Consider the following 16,975-nt stretch of genomic DNA (forward strand, 5'->3'; position numbering starts at 1 on the left):
CCTCCTTTTTTTATTTCCTCCTTTTTTTATTTCCTCCTTTTTTTATTTCCTCCTTTTTTTATTTCCTCCTTTTTTTATTTCCTCCTTTTTTTATTTCCTCCTTTTTTTATTTCCTCCTTTTTTTATTTCCTCCTTTTTTTATTTCCTCCTTTTTTTATTTCCTCCTTTTTTAATTTTATTTCCTCCTTTTTTAATTTTATTTCCTCCTTTTTTATTTTATTTCCTCCTTTTTTATTTTATTTCCTCCTTTTTTTCCTCTTTTTTTTCTTTTTCCTCTTTTTTTCTTTTTCCTCTTTTTTTTCTTTTTCCTCTTTTTTTTCTTTTTCCTCTTTTTTTTTTTTTTCTTTTTCCTCTTTTTTTTTTTCTTTTTCCTCTTTTTTTTTCTTTTTCCTCTTTTTTTTTCTTTTTCCTCTTTTTTTTTCTTTTTCCTCTTTTTTTTTCTTTTTCCTCTTTTTTTTTCTTTTTCCTCTTTTTTTTTCTTTTTCCTCTTTTTTTTTCTTTTTCCTCTTTTTTTTTCTTTTTCCTCTTTTTTTTTTTTTTTCCCTCTTTTTCTTTTTCCTCTTTTTTTTCCCAGGTGTTTCCTGACGCCCCTAAAAGGGTCTCCCCCGAAGGCCAAGCTCAAGGCTCCAGCCCCCATTCCCCATTTTTGGGGTCACGCTCCTTTCCTGGCGCCCCGCACCCCATAAAACCCGCACCCCATAAAACCCACACCCCAAAATAAGGGGGGGACAGGGGGTCTGTCCCCCTTAAAACGCAGAGTCTGGGGGGAAGGGGGGGTGCAGAGCTGTAATTAATTTCTCTATGAAATTGTCTTTAGCAATTAGCTCCTCCCCCCCCAGGTAATGGCTTATTAATGGTTGTTGATATGACCCCAATTAATTAATTAATTAATAAAGGTGGATTGCGGGAGCGGCAGCGCAGGGTTCGGGGGTGCCCCCGTTGTTTGTTCATGGCGGGGTTCGGGGGTGCCCCCGCTGTTCATGGCGGGGTTCGGGGGTGCCCCCGCTGTTCATGGCGGGGTTCGGGGGTCCCCCCGCTGTTCATTGCCGGGGTCCCCCCGCTGTTCATGGCGGGGTTCGGGGGTGCCCCCGTTGTTTGTTCATGGCGGGGTTCGGGGGTGCCCCCGCTGTTCATGGCGGGGTTCGGGGGTCCCCCCGCTGTTCATTGGCGGGGTTGGCTCCGGGGCGGGGCGGGGGGAGGCGCGGGACACGCGTGGTGCGGGGGGGGGCGGCCCTTTGTCAGGATGCTCTGAGGAGGAGGAGGAGGAGGAGGAAGGTGGGTGATGGCAGCAGCCGCGGCCGCAGCGCCCTGGGGGCGGGGGGGATTGGGGGGAGCCTGGGGGACCCCCCCCTTCTTTCCTCTGCCCCCTCCCCAAATTGGCCGCACGCAGGTGTGTGTGTGGGGGGGGGGGCTGCATCCCTCCCCTCCCCCCGTGCTGGGCCTTCATCCCCGGGTGGTGCCGAGCTCATCCTCACCCCCCCTTCCCCCCCCTCCCCGGGGCGGGGGCGATGCTGCGGCCCCCCCGCTCCCATCCCGGTTTTATCCCGGTTCCATCCCGGTTTTATCCCGGTTCCATCCCGGTTCTCGCTCCCCCCCCGCCCTGCGGCTGCCGCAGCGGCGCTGGGCGCGGCGCGGGCGGAGGCGGCGATGGATGGATGGATGGAGGCGGGGGGGGATGGATGGATGGATGGATGATGGGAGGGCGAACCCGGGGTGGGGGCGTCCAAAGCCCCCCTGCCTTCCCCAGGGGCCAGCGCGGACCCCCGGATTTACCGCGGCCCGGTGAGACAGGTGCGCTCCGAGCCGCGAAATCGGGGGGTGCCCCCCTGTTCTGAGCATGGGGGGGGGACTGAGGGACACCCCCAAGGTCTGGAGGAGCGGCCCCGCCCTGTTTTGGGGGGGCCTTGGGGGCACACAGTGATTCCCACACACCATCCCCACAGTGATTGGGGATGGTGACCGGGAGGGGAGGGGAGGGTCCTTGGGGGTCTTACTGGGGCCGGTTTGGGGTCCTGTGGGGGCCTTATTGGGGCCGGTTTGGGGTCGGTGGGCCAGGAACCCCTGCCCGTGTGACAGCAGAGTGGGGCCGAGCCCCCCATAGTGGGTGACCCCAATTTGGGGGAGCGCCCATGGGTGCCCTGAGCTGTGCCCGTTCTCAGCCCCATCCCCGCCCGTCCTCAGCCCTCTCCGCGCTGTCCCCTCCCGGTGTCCCCTCGCCGGGGCGGGGCGGTTCCCCTCCGCCCTTATCAGCGGGCCGCAGCCGCTCCGTGTTTTCGGTGCTTTCTGCCCAATCTGTACCGGGGCTGTGACGCCGCGCGTGTCCCCAGGATGAGCACGGCCGCCAGCCCCGAGCCCCTGCCCGAGCCCCCCGCCCCGGGGCCGCGCTGTGCCCCCCAGGAGGACCCCGAGTTCCTGCGGGCGCGGGGCGGGGCCGGGGACCTGCGCCAGGACTTCAACCTGATGGAGCAGAAGAAGCGGGTGACGATGATCCTGCAGAGCCCGGTGAGCCCCGGCCCCGCGCCGTGTGTCCCCAGCCCCTTCCCGTGTGTCCTCAGCCCACCTACCTGTCCCCAGCCCCGTTCTGCCTGTCCCCAACCCCATCCATCTGTTCCCGTCTCTGTCCCACCTGTCCCCATCCCTGTTCCTCTTCCTCAGCCCCATTCCACCTGTCCCCAAACCCCATCCCGCCTGTCCCCAGCCCCGTTCCTTCTGTCCCAACCCCATCCACTGGTCCCCAACCCTGTCCCACTTGTCCCCAACCTCTTCCTTTACATCCCCCGATCCTTATCTCCTGTCCCCAACCCTGTCCCATCTGTCCCCAAACCCCTTCTTCGTGTCCCCAACCTCTTCTCTTCTGTCCCCCACACAGCCCAAGTCCCGTCCCTCCTGTCGCCAGCCCTGTCCTTTGTTGTCCCCGCCCCCGTCGCTCTTGTCCCCAAGCTCATGGATGTCACCACACGGTGTCCCCACCTGGCAGTGCCACTGAGCTGCCAGTGCCACCGTGCCAGCAAGGCAGCGGTGAAACCGACACCAGGGTGGTGATGCCACCATCACGGTGCCACCAATCCGGTGGTGCCACCATCACCTCTGTGGCACCAAGCTGGCAGTGTTGCTGACACCAAGCTGGTGATGCTGGCACTGCCAGTGAGCCACCAAGTCAGCAGTGCCACCCTCACCGTGTCACCAAGCCGGTGGTGTCATCATCCCCATGTCACCAAGCCGGCAGTGCCACCACTGCCACGCCACCAGGGCAATGGTGTCCCTGACACCAAACAGCCAGTGCCACCACCAAGCTGGTGGTGCCACCATCACCTCTGTGGCACCAAGCTGGCAATGCTGTCCCCACTGCCACCACTGTGCCACCGAGCCAGCGGTGCAGCCCCGGCCCCGATGTCCCCATTGGTGCCACCCAGCCCAGTGTCACCCTGTCCCCACAGTCCTTCCGGGAGGAGCTGGAGAGCCTGATCCAGGAGCAGATGAAGAAGGGGAACAACTCGTCACACGTGTGGGCGCTGCGGCAGATCGCCGACTTCATGGCCACCACGTCCCCTGCCACCCTGCCCACCTCGCCCATGGGTACGTGGGGCCCTCTGGGGACGAGGGGCGGCGTGGGAAAAACCCCAAAACCTGGGGGGACACCAAATCTGGGCAACCTTGGAGCTCCAAATCTCACCAAAACCTTTGGGACCTTCAGGGGCTTTGGGACCACGAAGCTTTTGGGACCTTGAGGTCCCCAAAAGCCTTTGGGGTCATCAAACCTTTGAGGCCACCAAGCCTTTGTGACCTTGTGGACGCCAAAAATATTTAGGGTCATCAAACCTTTGAGGCCACCAAAATTTGGGGGACCCTAAACTTTTGAGATCCTGGGGACTCCCAAACCTTTACAATCATCGACTCTTTGGGATCTTGGGGTGCCCCCAAACCCCTCCAAAACCATTGAGGCCCACCAAATCTTTGGAGCCATCAAACCTGGGGGACCACCAAGCCTTTAATGCCTCAGGGACCCCCAAATCTTTTGTGGCCACCAATCCTTGATCTCCAGCAAACTTTTGGGTCTGCCAAACCCTGCCAGCCACCAAACCCATCCCACAACCCTCTTCCCCCACTGAGCCCCCCGTGATTCGGGGGTCCCACGGCTGATGGGGGGTCCCCAATCCCCAGGGCTGGCGTCGGTCACCCCCATCAATGACCTGCACGGGACAGAGGGGCCGGCCCTGGCCAAGGGCGAGCGGCTGATGCGCTGCAAGGTGGGCAGCATCCACCGGCTGCTGGACCTGTACGGCTGGGCACAGCTGGGACATGCTGCTGTCACCGTGAGCACCCAAAAATAATCCAAAAAATAGGGCATTTGGGGTTGTTTTGGGGGAATTTGGGGTTGTTTTGGGGGAATTTGGGGGTTCAGAGGGCTTTTGGTACCTGCTGGACCTGTACGGCTGGGCACAGCTGGGACACGCTGCTGTCACCGTGAGCACACAAAAATAACCCAAAAAATAGGGCATTTGGGGTTGCCTTGAGGGTTTTGTGGGTTGTTATTTTTGGGGTCCAAGAGGTTCTGGAAATTTCAGGTGGGTTGGGATTTTGAGGGTTTGTGGGTTGTTATTTTGGGGGGTCTAAGGGGTTCTGGAAATTTGAAGTGGGTTGGGGGAGTTTGTGGGTTGTTATTTTGGGGGTAAGTTTGTGGGGTTCTGGACATTTGAGGTGGGTTGGGACTTTGAGGGTTTGTGGGTTGTTATTTTGGGGGGGTTTTGGGATTGTCATTGGGTTCCTTCGCGGTGTTGGTTTGGGGGGGGAGTTTCGGAGCCTTTCTCACGGTTTAGGGGCGATCAGAGCGGTGTGGGTCTTTCGGGGAATGCCCGTTTTGGGATTTTTCCGGGCTGTTTCTCACCCCACCCCGTCCCCCGCGGCAGCTGCGGGTCAGCAAGGAGCAGGAGCACTTCTTGGTGGCCCCGCAGGGGCTGGCGTGCAGCGAGGTGACAGCGGCCAGCCTGGTGAGCCCCCCAAAATTAAAAACACCCCACAAACGCGGGGCTGCCCGGGCGAGGAGCAGCCCCCTGAGCCCCCCGCGCTCCCCCAGGTGAAGGTGAACGTGCTGGGGGCCGTGGTGGAGCAGGGCAGCACCGGCTTCGCCCCCGACGCCCGCAGCTTCAGCCTCCACGCCGCCATCTACGCGGCGCGCCCCGACATCCGCTGCATCGTGCGGCTGCACACCCCGGCCGCGGCCGCCGTACGTGGGGAGCGGGGTGGGAGAGGGGTCTGGGGCCTTGGGAGGCAGGGGAGCTCGGGGGAGATGGGGTTTGGGGGGATTCGGGGGCTCCAGAGGGAGGGGAATGTGGCAGCGTTTGGGGGAGGTTGGGTTTGGGTGGGATTTGAGAGCTTGGGAGTTATGGGAACATGGGGGTGCTTAGGGGGGATTTGGGGGGCTCGGGAGTTGGGGGAATGTGGAGATTTTTAGGGGGTGTTGGGTTTGGGCAGGATTTGGGGGGCTATGGAGTTAGGGGAATGTGGGGGGATTTTGGGGAGGTTGGATTTGGGTCTTGGGAGTTATGGGAACTTGGGGGTTTTTGTGGGAGGTTGGATTTGGGAGCTTGGGAGTTAGGGGAATGCGGAGATTTTTAGGGGATGTTTGGTTTAGGGGGCTCAGGAGTCAGGGGAATGTGGTGGTTTTTATGGGAGGTTGTGTTTGGGCGGGATTTGGAGGGTTACGGAGTTATGGGAACATGGGGGGATTTGGGGAGGTTGGATTTGGGTCTTGGGAGTTATGGGAACTTGGGGTTTTTTGGGGGAGGTTGGGTTTGGGTGGGATTTGAGGGCTTGGGAGTTATGGGAACATGGGGGGATTTGGAAGGTTGGGTTTGCATCTTGGGGATTTTTGGTGGAGGTTGGGTTTGGGGGGAATTTCGGAGGGTGGAAGGGTTTTTTGGGGAACTGATGGTGGGGTTTTTGGCTGTAGGGTTTTTTGGGTTGTTGGTGTTTTTGGGGGGCTGCAGTTGGGGTTTTTGGTGGTTGGTTTTTTTTGGTGTTTTTTGGGGCTGTTTGGTGTTCCTCGGCCCCCTGCCCTGTCCCTCCCCGTGCCCAGGTCTCGGCCATGCGCTGCGGGCTCCTGCCCATCTCCCGGGCCGCCCTTCTCCTGGGGGACGTCGCCTACTTCGATTTCCGCGGGGAGGTGGAGGACGAGGCGGACCGCGTGGAGCTCCAGAAGTGCCTGGGGCCCACCTGCAAGGTGAGCGCGCACCTGGGGGGGCGCGGGGGCGGCCCCGCCCTGCCCCGCCCGCCCCGCTGACATCCCGCGGCAGATCCTGGTGCTGCGGAACCACGGCGTGCTGGCCCTGGGGGACACGGCCGAGGAGGCTTTCTACAGCATCTTCCACCTGCAGGCGGCCTGCGAGGTGCAGGTGAGCGCGGGGCCGGGGCCGGGCACGGAGGGGAGGGCACCGGGAGCTGGGGCGGGCTCGGGTCAGCCGGAGTGCCCAGGGGCATTGCAGGAGCTGGGCCGGGTGTCTGCCCCTCGTTTCCATCCCTATTGCCTGAGCTGTGCCAGCTCTCTGCGCCCCATTTCCATCCCTATTGCCTGAGCTGGGCCAGCTCTCTGCCCCCCATTTCCATCCCTATTGCCTGAGCTGGGCCAGCTCTCTGCCCCTCATTTCCATCCCTATTGCCCGAGCTGTGCCAGCTCTCTGCCCCCCATTTCCATCCCTATTGCCTGAGCTGGGCCAGCTCTCTGCCCCCCATTTCCATCCCTATTGCCTGCGCTGTGCCAGCTCTCTGCCCCCCATTTCCATCCCTATTGCCTGCGCTGTGCCAGCTCTCTGCCCCCCATTTCCATCCCTATTGCCTGAGCTGTGCCGGCTCTCTGCGCCCCATTTCCATCCCTATTTCCCGAGCTGTGCCAGCTCTCTGCGCCCCATTTCCATCCCTATTGCCTGCGCTGTGCCAGCTCTCTGCGCCCCATTTCCATCCCCGTGCCCCAACCTGTGCCGGCTCTCTGCCCCTCCAGTGTCCCTTCCCTATGCCCCGAGCTGTGCCAGCTCTCGGGCCTGTTCCTCCCCTGTGCCCTGAGCTGCGCCAGGTGTTTGCGCCTCATTGCCATCCCCGTGCCCCGATTTGTGCCACTCTCAGCCCCATTCCATCCCCATTCCCCCCCGTGTCCCATCTCCCGGCCCCGTTCCCCCCGTGTCCCATCTCCCAGCCCCACACCCCGATCTGTCCCCTCTCCCGGCCCCGTTCCCCGCCCTGCGCCGCCCCCGGGGGTGCCCGCGGCCCCCGCCCAGCCGTGCCCGGTGCCCGCAGGTGTCGGCGCTGGCGAGCGCGGGCGGCGCGCAGAACCTGATCGTGCTGGAGCAGCAGCAGCAGCGCGGCCCGCAGGGGCTGAGCGCCGTGCGCCGCGCCGGGGCCGCCTTCGGGCCGCTGCACAAGAGCCGCCTGGGCGAGCACGAGTTCGAGGCGCTCATGAGGATGCTGGACAACCTGGTGAGCGCCCCACCCGCCCCGACACGGGCGGGATAAAGCGGGGTTTGTCAGGGGCTCGGTTCCTTCCTGCAGGAAGGGCCGCTGCTCTATTCAGAGTATATATATTAATATATATTTTTATATAAATATATTACATATTTATTTATATTTTATATATTTGTTTATATATTTTATATTATATTTACTTATAGATATTTATGAAATATATATTTATATTTGCATATAAATATTTTTTATATATTTATGTATAAATATGTTAAATGTTTCTTTTATTTGTATATATTTATATACTTATATACTTATATATTTTAATATATTTATATACTTATATATTTTAATATATAAATATATTTTATTCATATATAAAATTTATATTTTTATTTATATTTTTATTTGTAAATATATATTTATAGATTATATATTTATATATTTATTTATTTATAGAAATACTTTAACTATATCTTTATATGTTTATACTTATATTTATCTATTTATATATTTATATTTACACAAAAATATATTTATTTGAAATATGCTTATATTTATATATAAAAATGTGTGTTTATATATAAATGTCAGAGTGCACTGGGTTAAACCTAACCGGCCAGCAGCGCAGTGAAACCCAGTTCAGTGCTTGGTAAGGGCTAGCGAATATAATAATATTTTCTCTCTTCTTTTCAGGTAATTTTACATATCTTGTCCACTGACCAATAGTTTAAGCAGGTGCAAAAGGTTCTTTCACTAAAATAGGTTACTGCACTAGCCGTTTTCTCATTCCTCTAATTCTTGTTGATGGGAACTCATAAATCACTTTCTTTATAATAATTTATGAGACAAAAACATTCTCCTAACCCTCGGTTTGCCCTATGGGCTGACTCCCCTCTCCCTGCCTCCCCAGGGCTACCGCACGGGCTACACGTACCGCTACCCGTTCGTGCAGGAGAAGAGCAAGCCCAAGAGCGACGTGCTGATCCCCGCCACCGTCACGGCCTTCGTGTTCGAGGAGGAGCCGGCCGGGACCCCCGCCCTGCGCCAGCACGCCCACAAGCAGCAGAAGGAGAAGACGCGGTGGCTCAACACGCCCAACACCTACACCCGCGTCAGCCTGGCCGAGGAGCAGGGCAGCACCCAGAGGACAAAGACCACGGTGAGGGGCACAGGGGGCCTGGGCACGGACGGACAGGGAGGTGGAGGGGGTCCTGGGATGGACTCCGCGAAAATCTGGGGTGTAGGGAGGCCTGGGGACCTCCTGCGTCCTGTAATAATGGTTATTTTGAAATATCGCCGCCCCATTCTTGTGGGGCCGAGTGCTGTTGGCTTTAGTGGGGTCTTCACTCTGTGCAAGATGCATTTATTGCGGTCTCCTCATTTACTGAGGCCTTCCTCTGTGCAAGATGCATTTATTGGGGTCTCCTCATTTATGGAGTCCTTCCTCTGTGCAAGATACATTTATTAAGGTCTCGTCATTTATTGCTGTCTTCCCTCTGTGCAAGACGCATTTATTGCGGTCTCCTCATTTACTGAGGCCTTCCTTCTATGCAAGACACACTTATTGGGGTGTCCTCATTTATTGGGGTCCACCTCTATGCAAGATGCATTTATTGGGGTCTCCCTATACTATTGGGAAACTTGGTTTGGAGTCTTCCTCCTTCTATGCATGATGCATGTAGTCAGGTCTTCCTTCTGTGCTGTTTATTGGGGTCTCCCTGCATTTATGGTGCTTCCCCTCTACGTCGGGGTCTCCCCTCTATACAAGTTGCATTTGTTGGGATCTCCCTTCCATCCTGGGCGTCTCCTCTTCCCCACACCTGTCCCTGGGTTTGCAGTGGCTGCGGGCAGACGAGGTGGAGAAGGGCAGCAGCGGGACCCCGATCCGCATCGAGAACCCCAACCAGTTCGTGCCGCTCTACACGGACCCGCAGGAGGTGCTGGAGATGCGCAACAAGGTGGGCAGGGCAGGGGGACAGCGGGGTCTCGGGGGGCTCAGCCCTGTCCTCACAGGGGATTCAGCTCTGTCCTTCCCCACAGATCCGCGAGCAAAACCGCCAGGACGTGAAATCAGCTGGGCCCCAGTCACAGCTGCTGGCCAGCGTCATCGCCGAGACCAGCCGCAGCCCCGTATGGCACCTGTGTCACCTTTTGTCACCTATGTCACCTTTTGTCACCTGTGTCACCCCATGTCCCCAGTCCCATGTCCCTGTGTCCCCAGTCACAGCTGCTGGCCAGCATCATTGCCAAGACCAGCCGCAGCCCCGTATGGCACCTGTGTCACCTTTTGTCACCTGTGCCACCCCATGTCACCCTGTGTCACCCCATCTCCCCAGCCCCATGAGCACCCCATGTCCCCGTGTGACCCTCCATGTCCCCATCTCTCCGGTGGGGGTGACACTGCCCCAGGGAGGTGACACCGCTCCGTGGCTCTGTTTCAGTCCACCGAGAGCCACCTGGGGGACGCAGAGGCCAAGGAGGGCGGGCAGGAGGCTCCCCCCGAGCCAGAGCCCCCCAACCCCTTCAGCCAGCTGACGGACCAGGAGCTGGAGGAGTACAAGCAGGAGGTGGAGAGGAAGAAGCGCCTGCAGGGTAGGAGGGACCCCCGGAGCCCCCCAGAGCCGCGGGTGGCACCGAGGGGACCGAGGCCAGCGCGTGTCTCTGTGGCAGGTGAGAAGGACACGGCTGCAGAGGACAGCGGGGCTCCCCCCCCAGAGCCACCCCCGCCCACGGAGCCCACGGAGGGTGAGTGGGGTGACGAGCACCCCAAAACGAGGGAAATGCGGGCTGGGGTCCCAGTGAGCAGCAGGAGTGGGGGCACCAGGGCGGCTGTGGCTGTCACCTCGTGTCACCCCGTGCTGTCACCCTGCCCCGGAGGGGCCGAGGGGAGCGTGGCAGGATGTGAGTGGTGGCTGTGCGGTGGCTCTGTGGGGCGCAGGGGACAGCGCTGTCCCCCAGCCCAGACCCCACTGCTCCCACCCACAGCGGGTGCCGGGGCGCGGCTCGGGGCTGCTGGCTCTGCCATGGTGTCTCGTGGTGTCCGTCTGTCTGTCTGTGTGTCTCCACAACGTCTCCTTTCTCTTTCCTCCCCGTGTGCCTGTCACCCAAGGAGTTATCCCTGAATCCCTGGCGCCGTAGTAAGTACGGAGAGGCCACCCTGGATGGACGAGGGACAGGGGCTCGGGGGGATCTCTGGTCCATGGAAATCCCTTAGGAACCCCTGGGGAACCCTCCCTCCCTCCCTGGTGTCGCTTCCCGCTTCTCCTGCTGCCTCCTCCCGGCTCTCCATCCCACATCGCTTGTCCCGCAGGGAGGGGGCGGCTTGGGGGGCTCGGGGAGCGGTGCCTGCGGCAGGACAGGATCAAATCCCAGCCTTCTCCTCTCGGGGAGCCCGAATCCTGCTCCTGCCCAGGCCCCACGGCACATCTGGGGGGACAAACCCCCCAGAGCAGCGGTGCTGCAGCCCCAAACCCCTGTTCCCTCTCCCCAAGGTGACAAGAAGCCCGATGGTGGCCAAGCCCCCCCTGATTCCACTGCCAAGAAGGAGCCACCGGCGGTGGTGAACGGGAAGGACGAGGAGCAAAGCACCGAGGAAAACCTTGGCAAAGGGGGGACAGACCGGACAACCACCAACGCCGACCAGGACGCCCCCAAGGAGAAGGAGACGGTGACCAGCAACCCCGTGTCCCCCGACGGTTCGCCCTCCAAATCACCCTCCAAAAAGAAGAAGAAATTCCGGACCCCGTCCTTCCTGAAAAAAGGCAAAAAGAAGGAAAAGATCGAATCCTGAGTGTCCCTGGGGATCGCCGAGACCCCGGAACCCGGCTGCCTCCCGGGCACGAGGCACCTCGTCCCCCCTGTCACCCCCTCTGGGGGCTGCCACCGAGCTCAGAGAGACCGTGCTCCCGTCTGGGGAAGCTCCCGCTGCACCTCCCTGCCCCTGTCCCTCCTGGGCTCCGGCCCTTCCCACCACCGAGGGCTGCACTGTCTCACCAGGGCCCAGAGCTCCTTGGTTTGAGGAAGAAAAGGGTGTTTCGTGGTTATTCTCTTCACCTTCTGTTTCGCCTCTGCTGGAATGGCGCTGGCTTCATCCCCAGGGAAAACTGTCCATCGCTTCGCCAGGAGAACGGGATTGCTTTTCCTGAGGGAGGAGATGAGGTTTTTCCTCCCTGGGTTGTAAACCTTCCTCTCCGTGGGCTCAAGAACCACTTCCATCCCCTTCTCCTGGTACCCCCAGCCCGTGTTTTGCCCACCCAAGGAAGAGCAGCAGGATTTCCCACCGCTGGAAAAGCCCCCACCTCACTGCACGACCCGCACCTGGGAAAATAGGGAAAAAAAAACCACCCACACCCCTCCGGGAATTGTCTGTGTTATTTAAAAACTGAGCAAGGCTCACTCACTAAGTGCTACTTCGGGATGAACACACGCTGCCAGCTCACAGCGACGCCGGCCCCCTGCTTTTCCCAGCTCTGGAATTCCCAGCACACGTTCCGTTCCGTCCTGCCTGGCGTTCCCTTCCCTGCCAGCGTTACAGCCTCCCGCCCGTGCTCCCCACAGCCCTTCCAGCGCTGGCATTCGGGGATAAACCACCGGGATCAGCCCCAGATCCTGCCCCTGTCCTGGGGCGCTCCCCCTGAGCCTTGCTGAGTCCATGGAGGTCTGGAACAGCCCTGAACCCCCCGTTTGGGGCTCCCCCAGCCCAGCAGGGTTTCCCCATGTGCCATCACTGCGGTTTCAAACCCTTTCCCTGCTGTGAGACGGCTCCTGGGGGTTGGATCCCCTCTGGAAGGGCAGGAGCCTCATGGAACAGGGGGTGGAAGCAGCAGGGAGAGCCCAGGCAGGGATCTTGGGTTCCTGGAGTTTGGGGAGAGCCTTTTTCCCTGCCCAGTGTCCTCCCAGAGGTCCCCACCCCACCCCTGCAGGATGGGGGGCACCAAGGGGACACGCTGAGCCCCCAAACCCTGTCACTGCAGGGGCTGCTCCTCACTGCCACTGATTCTGAGGCTCTTTGAGGCCGCTTTTGTCACCCGCGTGACCCAGGGCAGCAGAGCCTGCAGGGACAGCCTGTCACCTCCCTGGGGTAGCACTGTCACACCTGGGGGCCATTCCTGAATGACAGCACTGCCACACCCCCAGCCCAACCCGGGGGCTCCCCCAGGGGTTCTGTTCCCACTTCCTCCCTAAAGGTCTGTCCCCAGGGCCTTGGTCACCCCTTTTCTCCCCAGGGTTCTGTCCCCAGGGCCTTGGTCACCCCTTTTCTCCCCAAGGCTCTGTCCCTGGGGCTTTTGCCACCCCTTTTCCCAAGGGCCACTGGCTTTGCAGGGGACCCCGGGGTTGACCTCCCCACGCATGAAATTCCAGGTAGAAAGGGATGAAGGCTCCAGTGCCACCATCATCACCATGATGGAGGGGAACAGAGCCAATCTCATATCCCAGGACCACCCCTCGGGTAATCCCCCCAGCCCACCTGCCTGCCTCCCCTTCCCCTCGCTCCAGCAAGGCTCAGGGCAAAGCAAATCCCCGATCTCCACGCCCGCACCTCCGCTGGAAAACAGAGGCTGATCCCGCCGAGGCAGCGGGGACGGGCGAGTCCCGCCGGGCTCAGCACCTCGCTGCCCACCGGGGCACAAGGGCGGCTGCTGGAGCCCCGGGAGGGGGCCGGGGGCTGGCATGTCCCTGTCCCCCCGCGTGTGACAATCGCGGCCGGGAGCGCGTGGAACGCCGGTGTAAGTAAATAAATAAATAAATAAACCCCGTGTTTGGCACCCGGCAGCGCTCCGAGCCTCAGGGGTGGAAGTGGGGATGCGATGAGAAGGGGATGAGGATGGAGGTGGAAATGAGAATGAAATTGGGATCGCGACTGGGATGGGACTAAGATGACGGGGACGGGACAGGGTGGAGGTGGGAATGGGTGTGCCGGACACCGGGAAGGTCCCCGCAGCTTCTCACAGAAGCCCCTCGTGGACCCCCCACCACCGAAGCCGACACGCTCGGGACGGGCACCGGGCCGGGCCGGTGGAGCAGCGGCCGGCGGAGGGTGACGGTAACGGCCCCGCCTTCCTCCCCTCCCCTTCCTGCCCTCTCCTCCTTCCAGCCCTCCTCTTCCTCCCGGCTGTCCCCTCTCGTTCCGGCCTGGGCGGGCTCTCGGGGCGAGCGGCGGGACCGGCCCGGTGCGTCCCGATGCGGTGCTGACCGGCCCCGCCGGCCCGGTCCCCTCAGGCCGGGTCGCCTTAGCCGGCTCCCCTCAGCTGGGTCCCTTCATCCCGGTCCCCTCAGCCGGGTCCTCTCCGGCTCCCCTCAGGCCGGGTCCCTCGGGCCGGCGGCGCCGTGGGAGCAGCAGCGCGGGGCTGAGGGGCGGCCATGGGCCGCAGCCGCTCCCGGTCACCGCCGCGGCGGGGTGAGGAGGCACCGGGGGGAGCCGGGGAGGTCAGGGGGAACCCGGGGCGTGGGGAGATCGGGGTGGAAGGGCCGGGGGTAGGGGGGACTGAGACCCTCAGGGCGGGGAGGCCCCGGTTCCTCGCTCTGGGGGAGAGCAGAGACTGCCTCCCTCATCCTCCTCTTCCTTCTCATCCTTCTCTATTCCTTCTCTTCTTGTATGCTTCCTTCTCCTCCTTCTCTTTTCCTCTTCCTCCTCTCCTTTTCCTTCTTCTCCCCCTCCCCATCCTTATCTCCTCCTCCTCTCCTTCTCTTCCTTTCCTCACACCCCTCTCCACCTGGCTCAGGTTTTGGGGACCATCCTCCCATCCTCCCTCCCCTCCTGGCTGAGCCCCCTGGGTGATTCCCCCCGGGTGATTCCCCCCGGATCATTCCCCCGCTCCATCTGGAGATTTGTCCTGCTGCTCCCTCCCTCCTGGGGGTGCCCAAGGGGTCCCTGACGGGGTGGGAAGGGCAGTCCCGGGTCGGGGCCGGGGTTTCTGTGGCATTCCCTTTGGGGAGCGGGCAGGGAGCAGCAGCTGAGCCCGCCTTCCCCGGGCAGAGCGGCGGCGCTCGCGCTCCACGTCCCGGGACAGGGACCGGCGGCGGCGGGAGCGATCGCGGTCCCGGGACAGGGACAGGAGGAGGAGCCGCTCCCGCTCCCCGCACCGGAGGCGATCCAGGTGAGGTTGGGGATGGTCCAGGTGAGGGCAGGGACCATCCAGGTGATGGCAGGGATGATCCGGGTGAGGGGCAGGGGCATCCAGGTGATGGCAGGGATGATCCAGGTGAGGGCAGGGACATCCAGGATGATGTTTGTGATGATCCAGGTGATGGCAGGGACATCCATGTGATGTCAGAGATGATCTAAGTGAAGGCAGGGATGATCCAGGTGAGGGCAGGGACATCCAGGTGATATCAGGGACATCCAGGTGATGGCAGGGATGATGCAGGTGAGGGTGGGGACATCCAGGTGATGTCAGAGGTGATCTAAGTGAAGGCGGGGATGATCCAGGTGATGTCAGGGATGATCCAGGTGAGGGCAGGGGCACCGGCGTGGGGTGGGCACAGCTCGGTGAGGGCACCCTGGGTGGCCTGGGGACAGCAGCAGCTCCAGGTGGGAATTGCAGCCCCAGCTGTGTGCCCCAGCAGGTCCCCGCGCCGGCACCGCTCCAGCTCCTCGTCACCAGCACGGCCCAAGGAGCGCCGGGACGAGGAGAAGAAGGAGCTCAAGGACTCCAAGAAGGAGCGGCAGATCACAGGTGAGGGGGGATCTCCCTCTTGGAGCACCCCTGGGCCAGGGCCCCGGGGCCAGGGCCAGCCCAGGGACACCTGGGTTTTTGGGCATCCCAACATCCGTGTTTGCTCAATCCCCGATTTTCTCCCCCCAGAGGAGGATTTGCAGGGCAAGACAGAGGAGGAGATCGAGATGATGAAGATGATGGGGTTTGCCTCCTTTGATACCACCAAGGTGAGCGCCACTCCAGGGGCTCTGCGGTGCCAGCTGCCCTGTTTGGGGGTAATCCATGGGATTTTGGCGCGTTTCTCCTCAGGGGAAGAAGGTGGATGGTGCTGCCAATGCCTACGCCATCAACGTGTCCCAGAAGAGGAAGTACAGGTGTGTGTCCTGCTTTGGGATGGAGAGAGGAGGTTGTTTGGTGAGGTAGCTGTGGCCACGGTCTCACCCTGATCCAGCTTCCAGGGAAAATGGAAATTTGGTGAGGTTTAGACTCAGAAACAGAGATGAGAGCTCTCCAGATCTCCCTGGGAATGGGGAAATCAGGAGGATGAGGAGAGAGGAGCACCTTAGGAACAGCTGGGATGTGCCCAGCAAGGATCAGAGCAAAGTGACCCTGCTCGCCTGCTTTGTCCCCAAAAACCACCCTGATTGTCAATTCTGCTCCCTTTCTGCTGGCACCTGGGCTCCTCTGCAGCAACTCCTCACTGGGAGCCTTCCTGCCCTCCTTTTGCTCAAATCCCTGGGGAGTTGAGTTCCCATGTGGGTTCCTCTGGGTGTTTTTGTCCCGATTTCCCCAGATTTGGGGCTGACTCTGGCTCCATCCTCGCCCAGGCAATACATGAACAGGAAAGGAGGATTCAACAGGCCCCTGGATTTCATCGCCTGACGCTGGCACAGGCTCCCACCACGGAAGGATTTCTCCTCCCTGCACTCTCCTGGGTGGCTCCCGTGCTGGATTCCAGTGGAATTTGGGTTATTCCTAACAAATCCCACACCCAGACCCGCCACGAGTTCCCAGATATTTGTTTGTTGGTTTTTTTTTACAACAAAGGTCAGTTTCTGGCTGGGATTTTTGCTGTGTTTTCCCCAGTTTTGGTTTGTTTCCCTGTTAATAAAACCCCAGATGTATTTTTTCCTTCAATTTCTATCATTCAGAGATAAAGCAGGGCCTGCATTCCCCTTTTCCCACAAATCCTTGGGGTTGACACGGATTTTGGGGAGCCCACATGGGGGCAGTGGGATTGGGGTGCTCTGGGTTTTGGGGGGGGGATTTGGGTGCTCTGAGCCCTGCCTGGGGTTGGGGGTGGTTCTCGATTTGGGGGTCCCTACACAGGGGGACCCTGCCCAGGGGGTCCCTGTCCCCATTCCGAATGTCCGTATCCGGTGGTCCCTGTCCCCATCCCGGGGTCCCTGTCCCTGGGTTCCCTGTCCCCATTCCGAATGTCCGTATCCGGTGGTCCCTGTCCCCATCCCGGGGTCCCTTTCTGGGGGTCCCTATCCCCATCTCGGGGGTCTCTGTCCCTGTCCCTGTCCCTGCTTACGTTGCCCGACGTACCCGAGGCCCCGCCCCCTCCCCCTTCCGGCCTCGCCATTGGCTGAGCGGCAGGAAGTGAGTCAGGGCAGAGCGTGCGGCCAGCGGGGCGGGGCCGGTTGTGTGGGCGGGGCGCCGCCGGGGAGGGTCGGGCCAATGGCAGGAGGGCGTGGCGCTCTCGTCCAATAGCAGCGGGCGGGGGGTGTGTCCTCAGGCGCGGCCACGCTCCCTCTCCGCCGCTCGTGGAGGCGCGGGGCGGGGCCTGCCCGTCATCCTCCAATCAGCGGCGGGGCCGGGCGGGGCCTGTCCCAGCCTCCGCCAATGAGCGGCGCTGG

At 60.2% G+C, this 16,975-nt stretch overlaps 2 protein-coding genes across 3 annotated transcripts; both read left to right on the forward strand.

Moving 5' to 3' along the window:
• Window positions 1-1,220: 1,220 nt before the first annotated feature.
• On the forward strand, window positions 1,221-13,206 carry ADD2 (adducin 2). 2 transcript variants are annotated; one of them, XM_063175426.1, is made up of 15 exons: window positions 1,221-1,275; window positions 2,328-2,502; window positions 3,438-3,576; window positions 4,162-4,313; window positions 4,908-4,988; window positions 5,075-5,224; window positions 6,077-6,220; window positions 6,294-6,392; window positions 7,288-7,467; window positions 8,366-8,614; window positions 9,294-9,413; window positions 9,496-9,585; window positions 9,897-10,047; window positions 10,126-10,200; window positions 10,947-13,206. In XM_063175426.1, exons 2-15 carry the CDS (start codon window positions 2,329-2,331, stop codon window positions 11,243-11,245), a joined length of 2,103 nt encoding a protein of 700 aa, XP_063031496.1. In that variant the 5' UTR covers window positions 1,221-1,275; window position 2,328; the 3' UTR covers window positions 11,246-13,206. The 2 variants fall into 2 exon arrangements, with proteins under 2 accessions (XP_063031496.1, XP_063031495.1); XM_063175425.1 differs by lacking the exon at window positions 1,221-1,275 and adding an exon at window positions 1,772-1,791.
• Window positions 13,207-13,800: 594 nt separating this feature from the next.
• Window positions 13,801-16,250, forward strand: SNRNP27 (small nuclear ribonucleoprotein U4/U6.U5 subunit 27). The gene is made up of 6 exons (XM_063175445.1): window positions 13,801-13,852; window positions 14,432-14,552; window positions 15,022-15,131; window positions 15,261-15,340; window positions 15,423-15,487; window positions 15,941-16,250. Exons 1-6 carry the CDS (start codon window positions 13,816-13,818, stop codon window positions 15,993-15,995), a joined length of 468 nt encoding a protein of 155 aa, XP_063031515.1. The 5' UTR covers window positions 13,801-13,815; the 3' UTR covers window positions 15,996-16,250.
• Window positions 16,251-16,975: the final 725 nt, after the last annotated feature.

Source organism: Melospiza melodia, chromosome 23 (genome assembly GCF_035770615.1).
Source record: "Melospiza melodia melodia isolate bMelMel2 chromosome 23, bMelMel2.pri, whole genome shotgun sequence".
In the NCBI taxonomy this organism is placed as follows: domain Eukaryota; kingdom Metazoa; phylum Chordata; class Aves; order Passeriformes; family Passerellidae; genus Melospiza; species Melospiza melodia.

Coding starts and splice junctions, on each gene's coding strand:
- SNRNP27 (XM_063175445.1), top strand. CDS start 13,816: ATGGGCCGCAGCCGCTCCCGGTCACCGCCGCGGCGGG. Junction 13,853..14,431: donor CCGGTCACCGCCGCGGCGGG/GTGAGGAGGCAC, acceptor TTCCCCGGGCAG/AGCGGCGGCGCTCGCGCTCC. Junction 14,553..15,021: donor CCGCACCGGAGGCGATCCAG/GTGAGGTTGGGG, acceptor GTGCCCCAGCAG/GTCCCCGCGCCGGCACCGCT.
- ADD2 (XM_063175426.1), top strand. CDS start 2,329: ATGAGCACGGCCGCCAGCCCCGAGCCCCTGCCCGAGCCCCCCGCCCCG. Junction 9,414..9,495: donor TGCTGGAGATGCGCAACAAG/GTGGGCAGGGCA, acceptor CCTTCCCCACAG/ATCCGCGAGCAAAACCGCCA. Junction 9,586..9,896: donor CCGAGACCAGCCGCAGCCCC/GTATGGCACCTG, acceptor GCTCTGTTTCAG/TCCACCGAGAGCCACCTGGG.